This window comes from Phyllobates terribilis, unplaced genomic scaffold (assembly GCF_046119375.1).
Source record: "Phyllobates terribilis strain yellow unplaced genomic scaffold, ASM4611937v1 Scaffold_2__4_contigs__length_985480577, whole genome shotgun sequence".
NCBI lineage: Eukaryota > Metazoa > Chordata > Amphibia > Anura > Dendrobatidae > Phyllobates > Phyllobates terribilis.
This window is the reverse complement of record NW_027362762.1, coordinates 451,248,335-451,270,152: the sequence shown is the minus strand read 5'-3', so window position 1 is coordinate 451,270,152 and position 21,818 is coordinate 451,248,335. Positions and strand designations below refer to the sequence as shown.

Below are 21,818 nucleotides of genomic sequence, written 5' to 3'. Positions count from 1 at the left end.
TCCGACTGTACTCCGACAAATGGTGTCAGGTGAGATAAGGAGTGGTCCATTTGGATTCATCAGCTCAATCTTTTTGCTCACCCTAATGAAAACATTTAAACGCCGAGCGTTCATATCTGGGGGAGTCCTGAGTGGTAGCTATCTCGGACCTATTGCAGGCTGTATGGACACATTAAATTTAAACAATTACAACGGGCTAATTATAGATAGAGAGATCTATCGATCTCTCTATCTATCTATCTATCTATCTATTATACATCCATATACAGTCATGGCCAATAGCGTTGGCACCCTTGAAATTGTTCCAGAAAACAAAGTATTTCTCCCAAAAAAATATTGCAATTACAACTTTTGTTATGCATATGTTTATTTCCTTTGTATTGGAACAACACAAAAAACTGAGGAAAAATGGCAAATTGAACATAATTTCACACAAAACGGGCCGGACAAAATTGTTGGCACACTCCACTAAATATTTGGTTGCACACCCTTTGGAATAAATAACTGCAATCGATCACTTCCTGTAACCACCAAGCTTCTTATACCTCTCAACTGGAATTTTTGACCATTCTTCTTTTGCAAACTGCTCCAGATCTCTCATATTTCAAGGGGTGCCTTCTCCCAACAGCAATTTTAAGATCTCTCCACAGGAGTTCAATGGGATTTGGATATGGACTCATTGCTGGCCACCTCAGATATCTCCAGCGCTTTGTTTTCATCCATTTCTGGGTGCTTCTTGATGTATGTTTGAGGTCATTGTACTGCTGGAAGAAGACCAATGACCTTGGATGCAAACCTAGCTTTCTTACACTGGGCAGTACATTGCGACTCAAAATCCTTTGGTAATCCTCAGATTTCATGATGCCTAGAACACAGTCAAGGCGCCTAGTGCCAGAGGCAGCAAAACTATGCCAAAACATCTTTGAACCTCCACCATATTGAACTGTAGGTACTGTGTTCTTTTCTTTGCAGGCCTCATTCTGTTTTCGGTAAACAGTAGAATGACGTGCTTTACCAAAAAGCTCTGTCTTTGTCTCATCTGTCCACAAGACACATTCCCAGATGGATTTTGTCTTACTTACATTTTGGCAAACTGCAGTCTAGCTTTTTTTTATGTCTCTGTGTCAGCATTGAGGTCCTCCTGGGTCTCCTGGCATAGCGTTTTATTTCATTCAAATTTCAACGGATAGTTCACGCTGACACTGATGCACCCTGAGCCTGCAGGACAGCATGAATTTCTTTGGAACTTGATTGGAGTTTTTATCCACCATCCGGACTATCCTGTGTTTCAACGTTTCATCAGTTTTTTTCTGTCGTCCAGGGAGATTAGCTACAGTGCTATGGATTGTAAACTTCTTGATTATGTAGCGCACAATGGACAAAGGAACATCAAGATCTCTGGAGATGGACTTGTAACCTTTAGATTGCTGATACTTTTCAACAATTTTGGATCTCAATTCCTCAGACAGTTCTCTGCTGTTCTCCATGCTTAGTGTGACAATATTTTCATATTGCCCCCACCTGTTACTTGCCATAGGTGAGTTTGAACGAGCATCACATGCTTGGAAAAAAAGTTGTTTACCCACAATTTTGGAAAGGTTCCAACAATTTTGTCTGGCTGTTTTGGGGGTTTAGTGTGAAATTATGTCCTATTTGCCTTTATTTTCTCTGTTTTTTGTGTTGTTCTAACACACACAAAGGAAATGAACATGAGTATAACAAAATGTGTAATTGCAATAATTTTCTAGGAGAAATGCTTCATTTTCTGGAACAATTTCATGGGTGCCAACACTTTTGGCCATGACTATATATGTATGTATGTATGTATGTTTGTGTATATATGTGTATGAATATATATGTACAGTTGTGCTCAAAAGTTTACATACCCCAGCAGAGAATATGAATGATAACAAAAAAACTTTTTTCCACTCATGATTATTGGTTGGGTGAAGCCATTTATTGTCAAACTACTGTGTTTTCTCTTTTTAAATCTTAATGACCACCAAAAACATCCAAATGACCCTGATCAAATGTTCACATACCCCAGTTCTTAATACCGTGTATTGCCCCCTTTAACATCAGTGACAGCTTGAAGTCTTTTGTGGTAGTTGTGGATGAGATTCTTTATTTTCTCAGATAGTAAAGCTGCCTATTCTTCTTGGCAAAAAGCCTCCAGTTCCTGTAAATTCCTGGGCTGTCTAGCGTGAACTGCGTGCTTGAGATTTCCCCAGAGTAGCTCAATGATATTGTGGTCAGGAGACTGAGATGGCCACTCCAGAACCTTCACTTTGGTCTGCTGTAGCCAATGACAGGTCGACTTGGCCTTTTGTTTTGGATCGTTGTCCTGTTGGAACGTCCAAGTACGTCCCATGCGCAGCTTCCGGGCTGATTTGCCTCCAGCATTAGCTGATAACGTGCTGCATTCATCTTTCCTTCAACTTTTACCAAGTTTCCTGTGCCTTTGTAGCTCATACATCCCATCCCCAAAACATCAGCCATCCACCTCCGTGCTTTACTGTAGGAATGGTGTTCCTTTCATCATAGGCCTTGTTGACCTCTCTCCAAATGTAACGTTTATGGTTGTGGCCAAAAAGTTAAATTTTGGTCTTGTCACTCCAAATTAGCTTGTTCTAGAAGTTTTGAGGCTTGTCTTTGTGCTGTTTGGTGTATTGTAGGCGAGATATTTTGTGGCATTTGCTCAGTAATGACTTTCTTCTGGCATCTCGATCATGCAGCCCATTTTTCTTAAAGCACCTCCTTATTCTGCATCTTGAAACAGCCACACCTCTACTTTTCAGAGAGTTCTGAATTTCAGCTGATGTTGTTTGTGGGTTTTTCTTTGCATCCTGAACAATTTTCCCAGCAGTTGTGGCCGAAATTTTTGTTGGTCTACCTGACTGTGGTTTGGTTTTTACAGAGCCCCTGATTTTCTATTTGTTAATCACAGTTTCAATGCTGCTGACTGGCATTATCAATTCCTTGGATATTTTTTTGTATCCCTTTCCTGTGTTATACAGTTCAACTACATTTTCCTGTAGATCCGTTGAAAATTCTTTTGCTTTCCCCATGACTCATAATCCAGAAACGTCAGTGGCTGGATGAAAGATGCAAGAGTCTGTCTGGATCCCAGAAACTCGCTCAGCTTTTATGCACACACACTGATTGCAAGCAAACCTGTCACAGGTGAGGATGTTACCTTTTAGTAGCCATTCAAACCCATTTGTGTCAAATTCTGTGCATGTTATCAGGCCCAAATCACCAGGGTATGTGAACTTTTCATCAGGGTCATTTGGATGTTTTTTGTTGTCATTAAGATGTAAAAAGAGAAAACACAGTAGTTTGAAAAAAAAATGGCTTCACCCAACCAATAACCATGAGTGGAGAAAAAGTTTTTTTGTTATCATTCATATTCTCTGAAACAAGGCCGGGGTATGTAAAATTTGAGCATAACTGTGTGTGTGTGTGTGTGTGTGTGTGTGTGTGTGTCTATACAGTGGATATAGAAAGTCTTCACTTCCCTTTTGAAGTGCATACATATGTATGCGTTTATGTGTATATATAAGTCCTTCACCTATCCGACATTTATAGCATAGCTCATAGATATGCCATAAATGTCTAAGAGCATGTTTGCATTTCATCTTTGCCACACGTTTGTAGCATAACTTTATCGGGCTGTCCACTAAAACCCTGAAAAATGGGATTTGGACACTCCCTCAGTGGAGCCATAGGCTTAAATTATCAATGAAGTGAAAAACATACAACTTTACTTTTTGGGGGTTGTATCCTTCTTTGAAGTTTGAAATATTAATGCAGTAGGCTACATTATTGTTTCTGACTTAGAAGATAGATATGACAAAAAAAGCTCAAATGTAGTTCTCCAAAGTTACATTTTTTGGAATCCATTTGCTAATTTATGGCTATGCTCCTTTGGGGGCACATCAGAATCCAGATTTTTGTGGTTTCAGACAGAACCCCCCACCAAAATCACAAATGTGTAGCTGAAAGCTTATGTGAACCCAACTTTTTTGTAGATTTTGGATATTTACCCTGTAGTTTAAAATTTTGAGAACTTCTTGTTTTTTTCAGGTATGTAATAGACAGCGGATTTGTGAAACAGTTAAACCATAATCCTAGAGCTGGTCTGGATGTGTTGGAAATTGGGCCTATTTCAAAGTAAGTAAAATTGAATATCATAATAGTTAAATTTTTTATATTATTATGAGCAATTTTTGTTAAATATTTACTTTGTTTTCTCAAGAAGTGAAGCAGTGCAGAGAGCCGGGAGGGCTGGTAGGACAGCTCCTGGAAAATGCCATAGGATTTACAGTGAGGAGTTCTGGGAAAAATGTATGCCAGACCACATGATCCCTGAGATTAAGCGAACAAGCCTAGCATCTGTTATTCTGACACTTAAATGCCTGGAGGTAAATGATGTAATCAGGTAATCCAATGTTTCCTTAAATACGTTATGTTACCTTAGACTGTCACCCTTGTTGTAAGAGTAACCCTGGAATTTTATTTTGTGAGGGTGGCCACATTAATATCAATGTTGGCCTAGTTCATTTAAGTTTGAGGACCGCTATTATAGTTTCAGGACCATTTATTCCTAATATTTTTAGGATTTGCAACCCCTATTGCAAAAAAAAGTTGGAATGCTATGTAAACCGTAAAGAAAACAAAAATGCAATAAATGATTTTGGAAATCTTTTACAGCCGTATTTTATTCAGAACATGTGACACAGATCAGTTGAAAATCAGACAATTTAGAAATTGATGGCAGCAAAACATCTACAAAAAATGAGACAGAGCCATTTTGTAGCATCCTCTCTTCTTTTTATGATATCTGTAAGTGTCCGGGGAAGTAAGGAGATCAATTGCTGGAGTTTTGGGAGAGGAATGTTGTCCCATTCTTGTCTGATGTAGTATTCCAGCTGCTCAACAGTCTTCTTTGCCTGATTTTTTTTGTTTCATGATGCATCAAATGTTTTCTTTTGGTAAAAGGTCTGGATTGTAGGCGGCCAGGTCATCACCCAAAATCATCTTCTGTGAATCCATGCTGTTGTGATGGGTGCACTTTGTGATTTATTGTCTTGCTGAAATATGTAAGGCCTTCCCTGAAATACAGTGTTGTGAAAAAGTGTTTGCCTCCTTCATGATTTCTTATTCTTTTGCATGTTTGTTACACTTAAATGTTTCAGATCACAAAACAAATTTAAATATTAGACAAAGATAACACAAGTAAACACATAATGCAATTTTTAAATGAATGTCTTTATTATTAAGGGAAAAAGTGATTGACCCCTAAACCTAATACTAAACCTAATAACTGGTCGGACCACCCTTATCAGCAACAACTGCAATCAATCGTTTGCGATAACTGGCAATGAGTCTTTTACAACACTCTGGAGGAATTTTGGCCCACTCATCTTTGCAAAATTGTTGTAATTCAGCCACACTGGAGGGTTTCCGAGCAGGAACCGCCTTTTTAAGGTCATGCCACAGCATCTCATTCAGATTAAGGTCAGGACTCTGACTAGGCCACTCTGAAGTCTTAATTTTGTTTTTCTTAAGCCATTCAGAGGTGGACTTGCTGATGTGTTTTGGATCATTGTCCTGCTTCATAACCCAAGTGCACTTCTGTCACGGGTGTGTCGCCACGAAGATCGTCACGAGTACACAGCCTGACTTCTCGCAGCTGACTTGTTGGTGCTTTGTGTTTTTCGGCAGTGAGGGAGTTAATTCTCTCTCTCTCTGTGCTAGACGAGGTCCAGCCTCGCCCAGCTGCAATCAATACTTCTGTAGTGAGACTCCTTCAAATGCCTGCTGGTCTGTTTGGGAAGTGTCGGTGAAAGCATTTCATTCAGACTTACAGAGCGGATCGTTGTGTTTGGAGTTTCTGAGATAAGTGTACTTGGAGTGTCTTTTCCCTTCCTCGCTTTATCATTTATCTCCTTTCCCGTTGGTGTTCCCTCTGTTGTAGTTGTGTAGTTGTTGTATGCAAGGTGGTTTTGGTTTTTCCCTTGTACTGTCTCGTTCGTCTAAGTACTGTGTGTGGGCATATTATTACTTGTCCCCTTTTGTTGTGATCGGGGTCCTTCTCAGGACTAGATTACTTAGGTGCAGGGATCCTCAGGAGGTAGGGGTTACGCTGGCGGCCTGGACCTCTGTACCTTTAACAGTACCTCCAGGTTGAGGGATTAGTCAGGGCCCCAGCTTAGGGTCAGCTTAGGCCCCCTACCTCCAGTATACAGAGACAGCATGACAACTTCAGCTTGAGGCCACGAACAGATGGCCGGACTTTCTCTTTCAGGATTTTTTGGTAGACAGCAGAATTCACGGTTCCATTTACCACAGCAAGTTTTCTAGGTCTGGTAGCAGCAAAACAACCCCAGATCATCACACTACCACCACCATATTTTACTGTTGGTATGATGTTCCTTTTCTGAAATGTTGTTACTTCTACACCAGATGTAATGGGACACGCACCTTCCAAAAAGTTAAACGTGTGTCTCGTCAGTCCACACAGTATTCTCCCAAAAGTCTTGGCGATCATCAAGATGTTTTCTGTAAAAACTGAGACGAGCCTTTAGGTTCTTTTTGCTCAGCAGTAGTTTTTGTTTTAGCCCTCTGCCATGCATTCCATTTTTGCCCAGTCTCTCTCTTATGGTGGAGGCATGAACACTGACCTTAACTGAGGCAAGTGAGGCCTGAGGTTCTTTGGATGTTGTTGTGGGGTCTTTTGTGACCTCTTGGATGAGTCGTCGCTGCGCTCTTGGGGTAATTTTGGTCTGCCACTTGTGGGAAGGTTCACCACTGTTCCATGTTTTCGCCATTTGTGGATAATAACTCTCACTGTGGTTCGCTGGATTCCCAAAGCTTTAGAAATGGCTTTATAACCTTTTCCAGACTGATAGATCTCAATTACTTTGTTTCTCATTTGTTCCTGAATTTCTTTGTATCGCTGCATGACGTCGAGCTTTTGAGGATCTTTTGGTCTACTTCACTTCGTCAAGCTGGTCCTATTTAAGTGATTTCTTCATTGAGAATAAGTGTGGCAGTAATCAGGCCTGTGTGTGGCTAGGGAAATTTAACTCCTCTTCCCAAAATGTGAGCAATCACAATTAATATATGTTTTAAGGGGGGTGTCACGGGTGTGTCAGGTTTGACAGACAGTCATACGGGATCCGGCTGTAGAAGATCGCTGCTTTTGGCCTTGCAAACATCTTCCTGATCCCCCTCTCTCTCTATGACCCAGCGGTGATCTTCACCTTGCTTGGGGATTATACCTTTAGGACCCAGCAGTGATCCTTACCTTCTACTGATAATTACTACACCCTTGCTGGATCCTTAAATACACTCAGTTTATCCAGTGAGTTGCTGGTGATAGTTTCCTCTTCTATTCAGGCCTGGAATTCTAGTAGTTGGCTAGAATTTCCTTGGAGTTCCTTTGTGCATTATAGCCGTGTTCTCTCCGGTGTCATCTTAAAGCTAAGTGTATTCCCTTGTTTGTTTCCCTGGTTTGTATTTTAGTTTACAGTGGGGCTGACTAGTGCTCACCCCTTCCACTCCCTATCTAAGGCCTAGCTCTAGGGTCAGCTAGGGCTAAGTTATCCCACTTGGCCATAGGTGCGTAACCTATTTAGGGTCGATAGGGGAGTCAGGGTGTCGTTAAATCTGCTTAGGGGTCTCCACTCTCCGTTTCCCTAATTGTAGGGCCCCCTCCCCTGTTCCCGTCAATATACGCTGGGTTCTCCCAATACCTAGCATAACAGGGGGGCAATCACTTTTTCACACAGGGCCCTGTAGGTTTGGATTTCTTTTTCCCTTCATTTAAAAACTGCATTGTGTGTTTACTTTTGTTATCTTTGTCTAATATTTACATTTGTTTTGTGATCTGAAACACTAAAGTATAACAAACATGCAAAAGAATAAGAAATCAGGAAGGGGACAAACGCTTTTTCACATCACTGTAGATGTTGCGTGGATCGGAGCTTATTTTGTTCTAAAACCTCTATATGATGCTCATTGATAGTGCCTTTCAAGATATGTAAGCTGCCCATGTCATAGGCACTAATGCGGCCCTATTTCAAATTTTGTTTAATCTGACCACAGAACAGTTTTTTCAATTTTGTCTCAGTCTATATTAATTAAGCTTTGGCCCAGATACGTCAGCAGCGTTGATATATGGCTTCTTCTTTCCATGATGGAGCTTTAACTTGCATTTGTGGATTGTACGGTGACCTGTGTTCACAGACAATGATTTCTGGAAGTATTCCTGAGCGCATGCAGTGATTTTTATGACCGAATCATACCCTGTTTTTAATGCAGTGCCGCCTGAGGGACCATAGATCACGAGCACCTAGTATAGATTGTTGGCTTTGTTCCTTGTACACATGGATTTCTCCAGACTCTGAATCTTTTTATGATATTATGTACTGAAGATTGAGGAATATTCAAAGTCTTTGCAATTTTACATTAAGGAAAATTTTACTGAAATTGTTCAACAATTTTTAGACTTGGTTGTTGACAAGTGAACCTTTTAACCATCTTTGCTTTTGAGAGACTCTGCCTCTCCAACATGTTCTTTTTATATACAGTCAAGTTTCCAGACTTTTGTTAACGCTGTCCCAACTTTTTTTAAGAGGTTTTCCTGCCATCAATTTCTAAAGGAGTTTTTCTTTTAATGATATGGAAAAATGTACAACGTTAAACTTTTGATGTTCTGTTGTGAATAAAATATTGCTATAAGAGATTTCCAAATCATTACATTCTTGTTTTCTTACATTTTATAACCCCAGTTTTGGCATTGCAATTGAGCATGAATTAATAAATGCTCAAACTGTACACCTGCAGTTCTGCAAACTCAAGCATTAGGAATGATTTCCAGATACTGGATTTTGTTAAAGGAAATCTGTCGGCAACTTTTACAAAGTAATATGAGAGCAGCATTATGTAGGGGCTGAGAGCCCGATTCTATCAGTGTGTGACTTACTAGGCTGGGTGTTGCGGTTTCAATAAAATTAGTGTTTTATCAGCAGGAGATAATCACTACGGGACTCAGTCTTGTGCCTCCTAGTCAACTACTCCGTCTGACCCCGCCCTTACTATTGATTAGCAGATTTCTGAGAACTGCTAAATCTGCAACAGGAAAAATAAGATTTATATCAAAATGACAGCATGCAGCTCAGCAAATGACACCTCACTGGAATCAGGGTCTCAACCCCTACCATCATGCTGCCTTTAAAATGATCAGTGATATATAGAGAATCTGTAAACTTCATTACTGGTTTACAGAGTGCCTGATTCATTGAACTGAAATGTAGTTTCTGTATGCTCCCTCTGCTGGAGACAAAGTATAGAAAATTAATGTGGGCCTCATGTTGGTGGTTCCAATCACTTCATGCACTTCTTTGTTTTGAATTTCATATTCTGGTGATTTTGAAAAAAACGCCATTCGCATTGTTTTGTAGGTTTTTTTCTTTCTTTTTTTTCTTTTTTTCTTTCTTTCTTTCTTTCTTTCTTTCTTTCTTTCTTTCTTTCTTTCTTCCTTTCTTTCCTTTTCTCTCTCTCTATCACTCTTTCTCTATTTCTCTTTCTTTCTCTCCCTACTCTTTTTTTTTTTCTCCCTCACTCTCTCGCGCTCTCTCTCTCCCCTTCGTTCTTTTTTTCTCTCTTTTTCTCTTTCAATTCAAATTCAATTGAGCTTTATTGGCACAACCAAATATACATTAGCATTGCCAAAACAAGTGTAGGGAATAAAGATAGGGACTCTGGGGCAGGGCTGTGGAGTCGGTAAGCCAAACCTCCGACTCCTCAATTTCCTCCGACTCCGACTCTGACTCCCTCATACGTGGCTCATGTTTAAGTGATAAATTTACTGTAGCACAGATTCATCTCAGCTAAAAGTCTACACCCTTAGATCAGGAATAGGACAGACATTTATAGGACATTTCATAACTTTCCCAAATTCTTATGAAAAAATATTCCCCACAAACTGCATTGAACTACTGTACCCAATTTATTATATATTTTAGGAGTCGGTCCATTTTATACCAACTCCACCAAAATGGGCACCGACTCCATGACTCCACAGCCCTGCTCTGGGGAATGATGTAAAATGGACATTCAGGGAGGGGACATACAAGTCCATATGTAATCATGTTCCCCTGCAGTCTATGGCACGCATTCACCTATTGAGCTGCTATGTCCACTGTGCTTTTGTCTTCATTTAGCAGGATATATATTTTCTCTTCCTCTTACATGGAGCTGAAGACCTGGAAGAGATCGGAGAGAAGACTGGCGTGCACAAAGCCAGTCTTAATGAAGCAGGGCCATAGTATCTGATTTTCATTATTGACGTCTGATGTTATCCACAGGTTCCCCTACTTGGATCCACCTGAAGAGAGATTTATTTTAGAAGCACTTAGGAAGCTTTATCAATGCAGTGCAATTGACAGGTAATATAAACGTTCTAACTAGGGTTGAGCGAGTATGTTCTGTCCGAGTATGCTCTGGCCGAGCTCCGAGTATTTACAGCTGCTGGGTGATATGTCTGAATCGCTCCCGTGTCCATGATTTGCGTCTGTTTGACAGCTTTATTACATGTGTGGAATGTCTACTTCTTACACATTCCTCACATGTAATAAAGCTGTCAAACAGTTGCAAATCATGCACACGGGAGCGATTCAACCTTATCACCGAGCAGCTATAAATACTCAGAGCTCGGCCTGAGCATACTCGGACAGAACATACTCGCTCAATCTATAGGATTATTAACGTGTATTGTTAGCATTCCAGCCTGCCATGTCTCATACAGTTTAAATGCTTTCTTTGTTTCCTGCAGATGTTGTATTTATACCATTTGTTCTTGATTTCATATCTTGAAGCTGCGTAAATGTTCTTAACGAATGGTGTGACACAGAGACAAGCCCAACATACCTGACAGGGTTCTCAGTACATTTATTTCCCATTGAAGTGTTATTTTTTATTTTCTCATTCTCATGTGGCAATCTGTCAGAACTGACCACATTTTTCTTTTTCTCTTTAACTTCTAAAGGAGCGGCAATGTTACAGATCTTGGACGTTTCATCATTGAATTTCCATTGTCTCCAAATTTGGCCTGTGCTCTTATTAAAGCAACCTCTCTTGGGTGTGAGGATGTTCTTCTTCCTGTGGCAGCCATGTTATCTGTGGAACATGTGTTTATACAATCAGGTATCTTGTAGGGATTACTCCCAAAATATTCCCATCATCATTTGGGGTGCAGTTGTTTAGCAATAACTGTGCTCTGCTTAGTAAAGTCTGACACTGAAGGGAACCTGTCAGGTCATGTTTCCCTTTCTAAGTAAAGTCATAGCAGGCTGGGGGTTATAATTTGCATCCAGATCATGTCAGTGTCATAGGTAGTACTCAGTGGTGAAAGAAGAAAATCCACATTATAATCTCAATGTCCCACGATCTGTTCAGTCATCTGGGCGAGGCGCAGCACTGAGCTTTCACTGTTGAGCAGATTCGTAGGCTGAACGGGATGTCAATCAACTGAACACTGTCCATGATTGGAGAACAGCCATGACCGCTCAGTGCTGCACCTCTCCCTGATGACTGGAACAGAGTGTGGCATAGTGCGATTATAATGTTGTTTCCTCTTTTCAACCGAGTGCTTCCTATGACACAGACATGATATGGATGATAATTACATAACCCCTAGCCTTCTCTGCCTTTACTTAGATGGGGAAGCCTGATCTGACAAGTTTCCTTTAAAGGGGTTGTCCACTGCTTGAAAAACCTATCCTCAATCCGTAAGTTTGCCACCAGTACAATATAGTTTCCTCTGGTGCTGGCACTGTTCCGGAGTGGTCTGCACTGGCTCTCCTGGTGATTGGCTAACGTTGTTTTGTTACGAGATCCCTGTGTACCTTCGGACGTATCCCATACATCCGGAGGAGGTAAGTGAGCAGCAGGCAGGGGACAGTGAAGCGGCCGCTGACTGGCCAGAGGGATCACGTAACATAAGAATGCCCCATGATCGTTGGGAGAGTCAGTGCCGACACCACCATAACAGCACTGGCGCCGGGGTGAATAAAAATGTTATTATTTTACTGGGTGCAAACATTTGGATTGAGAAGGAGTTGTCTGATTAGTGGACAGCACCTTTAGCTGTTGGAAAACCAACAGAACATGCAATATACATGTCAATATATCAGTGGAAAACTGACATCTGCGTGTTTCAAGTTATGTCCTTCTTATTGGTGGAGTTTAACGTAAATTTCTGTTTTAGATGAATGGAAATACTTTTATGCCCAAAAATGACAAAAGTATTCTATATGCAAATTGCCTCTTCAGGAAGGAAGAGAACTTGAACTCTAGCGCCACCTATTGGAAGTAGCAATCCTACAAGTCAATATCGACCATTTAACGAGCCTTTCCACATGACTTAGGATAAAAGCCAAACCAGAAACTGTTTTCAGACAGTGTTTTGGGATTTTGCTCCTTGTCTGTGTAAAGTATGAGATCTGATTTGTAAACCTGCCCGAAAAAGGAGCCTCTCTGCTATGAAAGCTTGCAAATATAATTTTTTGGGTTAGCCAATAAAGGGATAACTCCTAGTATACTTTTGTCATTTTTGGGCATAAAAGAAGTATTTACATCGATTTTTCTGGCTAAGAAGGTACCACAATATAATTTTTTTTATTGTACATCAATTTTAGATGAAGTTACTCCCTAAATTTAAGTTAAATTGATCTTCCAAATGTATGTTTTATTCATTAGAATTTCCGGGTGAGGACACTGGTCTAATATACATTTTTCACTCTTGGCACACACCTACAATACCACTTTAATTATGAGTCCTATTTTTTTTATCAAGTACAATTTTTATAACTTTTTCCTGGTAACAAATGCAAACATAAATCTTCTGTGCAAATCATCTGCCTTCCCCACGCCCCCCCAAAAAAATCCACCACCTCAAAGCAAAACACAGATGAACAGTGCAATGTACCCATACGTTGGAGTCATGGGAAGCTGATTGTAATTAATGATTTGCTGACAGTCCCCTGTAGTTGTGGTCCATCAAAAAACATGGTCTAAACCTCCCTCTCAAAGGGGGATCATGTAGGTATAAGAAATGGGGAAAAACACAGTACATTACATGGCATCTAAGTCAACAGAATTAAATTAGGAAATTTGCTTATCTGCTGAATATAGACAGTGGCATAACAGAAATGTAGGCTAATGGTTATGCTGTATACTTTATGGGGCTAATTCATCAATATTGGCGTAGCGCACACTCCCACTATTCCAGTCTTGATGGAGTAGAAGACGCGCAGAATTCAGTAAGAGACATACACTAATTAATGAATTTTGCACCTCTTCTGAGTGGCATGCGCATCTGCGTGCCGCACCAGCAATGCTGCTCCAGTCAGCGACTGGAATAGAATTGGTTGCTAAAATAATGCTGCCACTTTTTATGTATCTGACAGGTGGGTGTGACCTTGCCCTGTACTGCCCAGCTCGTCCTCAGATTTAACCATTTTGGCACAGTTGATCTAAAGTGGCGAGAATGCTTCGAAAGCCGCAGACTTTTTGCGCAAATCCACCTATGCGCAAAAAAAATTGCAACTTTTCAAAACATTTATGAGAGCTTTGATGAATTGGCCCCATTTTATCAAAAATTAAAAAAAAAATATCATGATGTACCATATAGGCTAAAATATGGCTTTCATTTACTCTAAGAACAGACAGACTTGGGCTCTGCTCAGTTTTGTGCTGGAACCTCTGCGTTTATACTGCCCATTTACATTATTTTTATAGCAATAGTAATCTTACAGAATGCACTATTCATGCCTTCTAATATAATGGAATACTGACCGGAAACCATTAGGGTACATTCCACATAGTGGAAAAGCTGTGGATTTTCTGTCCACTGCAGTGGCAAAGTGGGTGAGATATTAATCTCATCCACACTGTGCAGAAATATATCATTGCATAAATTGACATGCTTGTTAAAGGGGTTTTCTGTTAATTTTTTTTCTTTTTTTTGCATGTTTATACTGACATAGAAAATAACAGACATACCAATACGTGCCCTCCCCAGGTCAAGCACTGCCTATCCACCGCTGTTCTAGTCTTTATTTCCAGCCAGCAGAGTTGACAAGGCTACTACAGCGCACATGCTACCTGCAGCCAATCCCTGGGCTCAGTATCTTGTGCTGTCTGCCATCTTTAAAGAATTGGTTGCACCACTGTAATGCCATTAATTACAAACAGCCTTTTCCTATAATTTTTCATCTCTGAACCCAGTGATTGGCTGTAGTCAAGAAAGAAAGACTGTAGCAGCGGCGGAGAGGTAGCACTGGACCTGAGCAAGGTGAGTATATGTTTATTTTCTGTGTCTGCAAGTCTATGTGAAGATACAAATTTATTCCGGACAACCCCTTTTTTATTTCTGTGGGTTTTGACCACACATTTTAATGGATTTGATTACAAGCTAACTACAATGGAAGCATATGAACCCTTACACTTCCACATTAGCCACCTATTAAGCTGATTTTTTATGTTGCAATTAATCAGCCCACTGATAAATTATCAGAAGGTTGGAACAGTGAAATAAAATTGTATTGTTATTTTTATCAATACCGTTTATATAAAAAGGAAATGTCAGGTAGTGAATATTTACATTTAATAACTTGCCTCTCGATAACCATGATACTTATGCATATACTAATACAATTCAGTCAATAATAAGGCCTCTGCATGGAAGCACATACTACAGAACAGTAGACACTCCATGTGCCACCAAGGGGTGCTGTATACATGCCACTGCACCCACTCACCAGTGTAGTGCTGTACGGCTTTGCTACACTCACAGTCAGTGCCCATATCGACGTAGTGCTGTACAGCGTAATGTGCGCGGTGTAATGCACACGCCCGGGCTGAGCGGCGTGTGCGTGTGATTGTAGTGATTCCACTGGACCGTGCCGGAGAGTGAATGCCTGGAGGGGCGTAACTAGGTATTCACCCGATCCGACCAGGGTCGCACGACGGCATACGACGCCAGTGCACCAAGGAGGAACCGAGCAGAGGGACCAGGTGCTACTCCAGGACAGACCCCGGACACGGCTGTTGACCCACACAGGGGAATACAGGAACAGACTGGGAGGCTGGCACACAGACTGGTGGGTATAGGCAGGCTCAACTGGGATGCAGGCAGGCGGGTATGCAGGCAGGGGTGTACAGGCAAGCACGGCTAGAGTGCAGACAGGGAGGCACTAGCAGGTAGGGACACTGGCGGGATAGGACCCAGTACACACTGGGACTCAGGAACAGAACCACAGATGTGGCGGACAAACACAGCAGAGTGAGGCCGCCCAGAGAGGTGAGCGAGAGCAGGGCAGGACGAGGCCGCCTGGAGCGGTGAGCAAGAGTAGAGCAGGACAAGGCCGCCAGGAGCGGTGAGCAAAGGGTCAGAGCTGAGCGAGACTGCCGGAGCAGTGAGCAAGAGTAAAGCAGGACGAGGCCGCCTGGAGCAGTGAGCAAGACTGCCGGAGCAGTGAGCAAAAGGATAAGAGCGGAGCGAGACTGCCGGAGCAGTGAGCAAAAGGGTCAGAGCGGAGCAAGGCTGCCGGAGCAGCGAGCAAAAGGAGCCAGAGCAGGCTAGAACCGCCGGAGCGGTGAGCAAAGGAGTCAGAGCAGGCTAGAACCGCCGGAGCGGTGAGCAAAGGAGTCAGAGCAGGCTAGAACCGACGGAGCGGTGAGCAAAGGAGTCAGAGCAGGCTAGAACCGCCGGAGCGGTGAGCAAAGGAGTCAGAGCAGGCTAGAACCGCCGGAGCGGTGAGCAAAGGAGCCAGAGCAGGCTAGAACCGCCGGAGCGGTGAGCAAAGGAGTCGGAGCAGGGGGGACAGGGCTCTGTTCACACGGAACAGACAGGAAGAGAAAGGCAGAGCCAGATACCCACAGGGTACTTGCAGTGAAGTAGCGAGTGGACCACAAACTCACAAATGGGAGTACAGAGACAACAAGCAGGAGTTAGGTACGAGTTCAGACTCTGCAGAAAAAGGAAGGGAACGGACATAGAGGCAAAACAGGTAAAGGATAGGAGAGAGTTCAGACTGGAACTGAGTGTACGGAGGAGACCGACACTGCAGCGGGATACAGGAGCGGGTCTGGGAATACTGCCCCCAGAGAGGCGGGACGAACAGGCAAGGAGCGTGTTCAGACAGGACAGACAAGATACAGGAGCGGGTCTAGGTAATCGGTCCCTAGAAGGCGGGAGGAACAGGCTAGGAGCGTGTTCTGACAGGACAGACAAGATACAGGAGCGGGTCTAGGTAATCGGCCCCTAGAAGGCGGGAGGAACAGGCTAGGAGCGTGTTCAGATAGGCAGACAAGAGAACACAGAACGGGACCTGGCACCTTCAGAGTGCAAGCACACACTGAATGAAACACTATGCTCAGGCAGGGATTGAATGAAGCAGCTGAGCTATATACCAGGTGACAGACAGCAATAGGCTGAGGACGCACAAGGGGTGTGACCCACAGCAGGTACAAAAAGCAGGAAGTGATCGGGCGCCGCCCTTAAGCAGCAGAAACAGACACAAACAGACAGCATGGAGGGAAGCCAGAGAGACATTCTGGACTGGAGATCAAGTGCGCGCTCTTGCACAGTGGGAGATGGACCACCATGCAAGGACGCCGCCAGGTATGTTACACGCGGTAACAAATGGGAGGTTAGAAAGAAGCCGTCCTATTCAAACTCGCTCCACTGTGCCCTGCACGCAACAGTGCGGCAAAGAGCGGCTCCTGCTACACTAACCTACGCTCAGCCGCTCCTGCTTCACCAAAGTGTGGCCAGCCAATCACCAGTGGGGCAACACGAAAAGGGATCTCCACGCTGGTTTATCCTGGGTATTTTGTGTATTCAAAATAGCTCATACCTTTGCATTACAACTATTATTCCAAATTCCACAAATAATTTTGAGATCATGTATGTATATATTATATATATGTTGTCCTGAGACAAGAACTGTGCCCTTAAGTGGATGCATTTTCTATTACAGTCACCGTCCTGGAACGGGCTATGTAGTAGTATAAGTGATTATATAGTGACCAGTGTTCCTTCAAAGCTTTTGTCGCCACTGAGGGAGGCAGATGTGGACATAACGTCTGAACACCACGTTTTTGTTATGTTAAACGCTTCCATAGAGCCCCATTGACTCAATCTATACTAAAAGTGACCTTTTGACATGCATTGAGGAGTTGATTGTCTATTTACGTTTTTGTATATACACTCAGCATATATTTTTTTCTTTGTATGGGATAACGTAGTAGATTGCACTATTCCACGGAGCAAAGGCCGATACAACGGCATATGTAAAAACCTAACATCAGAGGTATAAGTCATATGTGTCAGGAAATGCTACTGAGGACTGACATATACCTCTGACGTGAGTTGAACAGACGTGAACCCGGGGTGCAGGACAGCATCAAATAAGTATCGCGCAGGGCTGTAATATTTAGCTACATCTAAGGCAGTGATGGGGTTAATGTCAATATTTCTGATGTTCTATAGTAGTGAAGAGATTCGCTTTAGGATCCCTAATAGTCTATGGTAATGAAGATCTTAAAGGTGTTATACGAGCCTTTTTTTCTGACGAGGCTAAGAACTTACAGGCAGGTAGTTGCTAATTACCTGGCTGTTCTGCCTGGCGCCGATCTCTGCCAAATCAGAGCGATCACAAACCGCTCTTGCTGGCGATTCTACTGCTTCATTTGACCTCATGTCAGCAGAGCAGCTCTTCCTCTTCGTCTGCTCTGTTGATGGAGCGTGACTGCCGATGCCATATGGATTATGAGCCCGCAGTTAGGCAGCGCGGAGCTGGCTGACAAAAAACTTATCTCCAGAGATGACCCATCAACAGAGCAGAGCGGAAGAGAAGAAGCTGACGTCAACAGAAGCCATAAAATCACCATCAGGTATGGTCCGTAACCATTCTGAGCTGGCAGAGATAGGCACTGGGCAGAACAGGCAACTAGTGTAAATTGAAGAAGGAAAAGGTGGCACTCACGGTCCTTTTAAAATTCGTGTTTATTGAAACCTCAATATAAAAACTGGAGTGAATAGACAATGGCCATTTCGCGCCTCACTGCTCTTCAAAGGGTCCCAACTACCTGCCTGTAAGTTATTAGCCCCATAAGATAAGATAAAAATACAAAAGTCCCGAACAAGAATAATCTGTGCAGTATGTGCTTGAGACTTCTGAAAATCACTGCTATTGTAATATGCAGCAGATTTTCTGAACTGTGCACTGTGGGGATGTATTCTTAGGTTACAGGTTAAAGGAAACAATTAACTTTTATATGAGAAGCAACAATAATATTTTAAGCAAGGACTTCACAGTGACATGTTTCATGCGACAGTGAGAACGCAGTGTCTCATTACAACATTGCATGTAATGATTTCCCATGATGTCGCATTGTGGTCTACCACGACTCTGATACAGAGCCACAAATGGTTTCTAATGTGTTTCATTTTTCGTCGCTGGTTGTTAGTCACATGCGACTATTTTGCCATACACTTCAATGCAAGTTGCATGCATCTGGAAGTTGCCTGCGATTTAGCTGTTTTTTAAACGGCAAACTCCAAGCACTAAAATAGTCATGTGACAGCTAGTCACAGAAAAGTTGTGCAAACAAGTCGGGAGAATTTCTGTCATGCCACAAGCTGTGTAGCCCCAACCTATGTGACATCATTCTGTTATAAAATGATGTATCAGATTAATGTATGTAAATGTCCAGACGACATTAAAGACATATTTCCAGAATTTAACGTTTTTTCCCTATCCATATGATGAGAGGCTCAAGATTCGTAGAAATAGCAGAAACTGCTGCTGAAAGAACTGCCAGGCCCTATATTCTGCTTCCTCTGGCAGTCAAGTAGAACGGAGGACAGGCTGGATTGCTGGGGATCTCAGTGGTGGGACCCCTTGTGATCAGTAAATTATCTTATGGATAGTGGATAACTTTCAATTCTGGGAATACCCCTTTAAATGTTTACCATAAAATGAAGACCTTTGCCTTTTGTTCTGTATGGCACAAAAGTATCTGTTAAACAAGTGATATAGTAACTAAAGTTAATTTCTTAGCAGTTAGACATGAGTTAAAATGTACCTTTTTACACCAGTAGCTCTACAATACATTACACTGGGTAGATACTCACTACCTGATTTTGTACAATTTGTCATTTACTTATTTAAAAGGAACCTTTCACTGTATTTTTTTTGGAACTGTATTTCTTTTTTATGCCCCTCTCTCCAAAGTCATGACCCTCAAATGCAAATTTTCTCTTTACCCAACTGGACGCATACCACAGAATATCTGCTTTTTTGTGTGCTTTTGCTTTTTCTCCTCTATGATGCTGGCTTATCAAAAACATTACCACATCATAGAGGGTGAAAAACAAATGCACACAGAGAAGGTCACACCTGCAGCTTGTTCCCATAAACACACTGAGAACTCGGCTGTCACAGCTTTTCTTCCTGCTATTGCAGCTATGGAGAGCTGTACGACTGAATTTCAGGCGATGGGTACTACTCTCCTGTTCTCCAGCGCTACAGTAGCAGGAAGGGATGCGGAGACTGCGGAGCTCGCTGGGTGTTCATGTGAGACGAATATCATCCCAGGAGGACCCAGGATCCAGCTGTAATCTTCTCTGTGTGTCTTTTCTTATTCCCCTCTATGACATGGTCTTGTTTTGATTGGGCAACATCATAGAAGAGAAAAAGGCTACGCGCACCGAGAAGTTTTGTTGCATATGCCCAGTTTGTTGAAAAAAAAAATTGCACGTTGGATATTCTTTATTGCAGGGGTTTGGGGGAAACCTTGGAGTGGAGTGGCACAGAAAAAATAAAAGAAAAACTGTTCCAGAATTAATGGAACAGCACCAATTGAAGGGCGTGCAAATTTTAAATTAAATAAATCCAGTGAAAGATCGTCTGTAACTCTACATATAATCTGCTTGGATCGGGAATGTACTTGCACATACAGTCATGGCCGGGAGCATTGGCATCCTTGAAATTGTTCCAGAAAATTAAGTGTTTCTCCTAGAAAATTATTGCAGTTACACATGTTCCAATACACACAAAGGAAATAAAGATGTGTATAACAAAACAACACAGAGAAAAAAGTCAAATTGGGCATAATTTTACACTAAACCTCAAAAATGGACTGGACAAAATTGTTGGCACTCTCAACTTAATATTTGGTTGTGCACCCTTTGGAATAAATAACTATAATCAATTGCTTCTTATAACTATCAACCAGCTTCTTACGTCTCTCAACTGGAATTTTGGACCACTCTTCTTTTGCAAACTGCTCCAGGTCTCTCATATTTAAATCGTGCCTTCTTGCCGCGATAAATATCGATCGCAGCATTTAGGAGGCTGAGAGAGAAGGAGGGGGCTCCCTTTCCCTTCCGGTTGGCGCCCCTGCAACGTGATCTTGAGGATCCAATGTGGTAGTCATTGCAACCCAAGGTCGTAATGACGACCTGTGGGTCTGCCAGGGATCGGTGGCTTGCTTAGACCAGGGTAATATTGATATGTATAGTGCATTGCAATGTATTATACCAGCGATTAGAATAATGAAAGTTAAAATCCCATAGAGCTACTAAGTAAAAAAGTTTATATTTAAAAAAAAAAAAATCACAAGAAAATAAAAACATGAAAAAAAAATATTATACCCATAACTATATATTTATGTAAAAAGAAGAAAATAAGTACACACATTTGGTATCGCCCCGTCCAGAATGACCTATTCTAAAAAAAACTGTCAAACTAGTTAATCCCTTCAGTGAACACTGTAAAAAAAAAAAATAAATAAACCTGGCAAAAAACTATGCTTCTTCCCCATATCGTCGAATAAACAGTGTTCAAAAACTCAAGTGTAAATAAAAATGTTTTTGCTGTAAACCTCAACCTCAACCTATCTCACAAAAATCAAGACCCCATACAGCTCCGTCAGCGGAGAAAAAACAAAGGTATAGCTCTCAGAATACAGTGTTGCAAAACAATTATTTTTTTTCTATTAAAAAATATTTACACTTTGCCGCTTTTACTCAATAAGAAACTATGATATAAATGTGGTATCGCTGTAATCGTACTGACCCGAAGAATAAAGCTGCCTTATTACTTTTACCACTTAGCGAACAGCATAAAATACAACCAACAATTACTGAATTGCTGTTTTTTATTCGGTCGTCCATGACAGCACCACGTGAGAGCGAGGATCCGCCCATCAAGGACAGGAAACCTACAGGTTAAAAAGGGCGGCCCTCTCTTTCCGCCTCAGTTTAGGTTTCCTGTCCATGATGGGGGACCTTGCAGGCTTACCTGCAGAAGATGGACTCCTGTCCCAGAGAGGGCCACAGCAGGTGGTTGGAGCCGGTCCTCTGGAGACGCCACAGCAGGGCTCATGGGGGCGCCTCCGTGAGCGTTGCGGCAGGCGCGACATCGCCTCACGGGAGGTAGATGTCCGCCAGGTGTGGGGCCGCTAGCGGGCTCCCCCCCCCCCCCCCCTCGCTACCGCTTGCAGGAGATCCAGGTCGCGCCGGCGGCGCACGTGACGGGCGCGACCTTCTGACGCGACTTCCGGTGCGCCGGGCAGGAAGCCCTGTGACGTCACCGGAAGGGGCGGGGCTCGTTTGAATTTTTTGGCGCGAGCAGCTGAACGCCGGGGGATTGAGGACCTGGCGGCGAGTAGCCCACCTGGATCCCACCTGGACCTGGGGAGGAAGACCAAGGAGCAGGTAACGCCCTCCTGGGTAA

The 21,818-nt window shown here is 42.4% G+C and overlaps 1 protein-coding gene across 4 annotated transcripts in view; it reads left to right on the top strand.

Moving 5' to 3' along the window:
• The window catches only part of DHX40 (DEAH-box helicase 40), a 141,296-nt gene that overhangs the window by 51,856 nt on the left and 67,622 nt on the right, over window positions 1–21,818 (top strand). For all 4 annotated transcript variants that reach the window (XM_073665596.1, XM_073665597.1, XM_073665598.1 and 1 more), the window contains 4 exons: window positions 4,087–4,173; window positions 4,259–4,441; window positions 10,377–10,457; window positions 11,057–11,214. In XM_073665596.1, coding sequence (XP_073521697.1) covers window positions 4,087–4,173; window positions 4,259–4,441; window positions 10,377–10,457; window positions 11,057–11,214 — 509 coding nt within the window. The remainder of the gene's footprint in view (window positions 1–4,086; window positions 4,174–4,258; window positions 4,442–10,376; window positions 10,458–11,056; window positions 11,215–21,818) is intronic.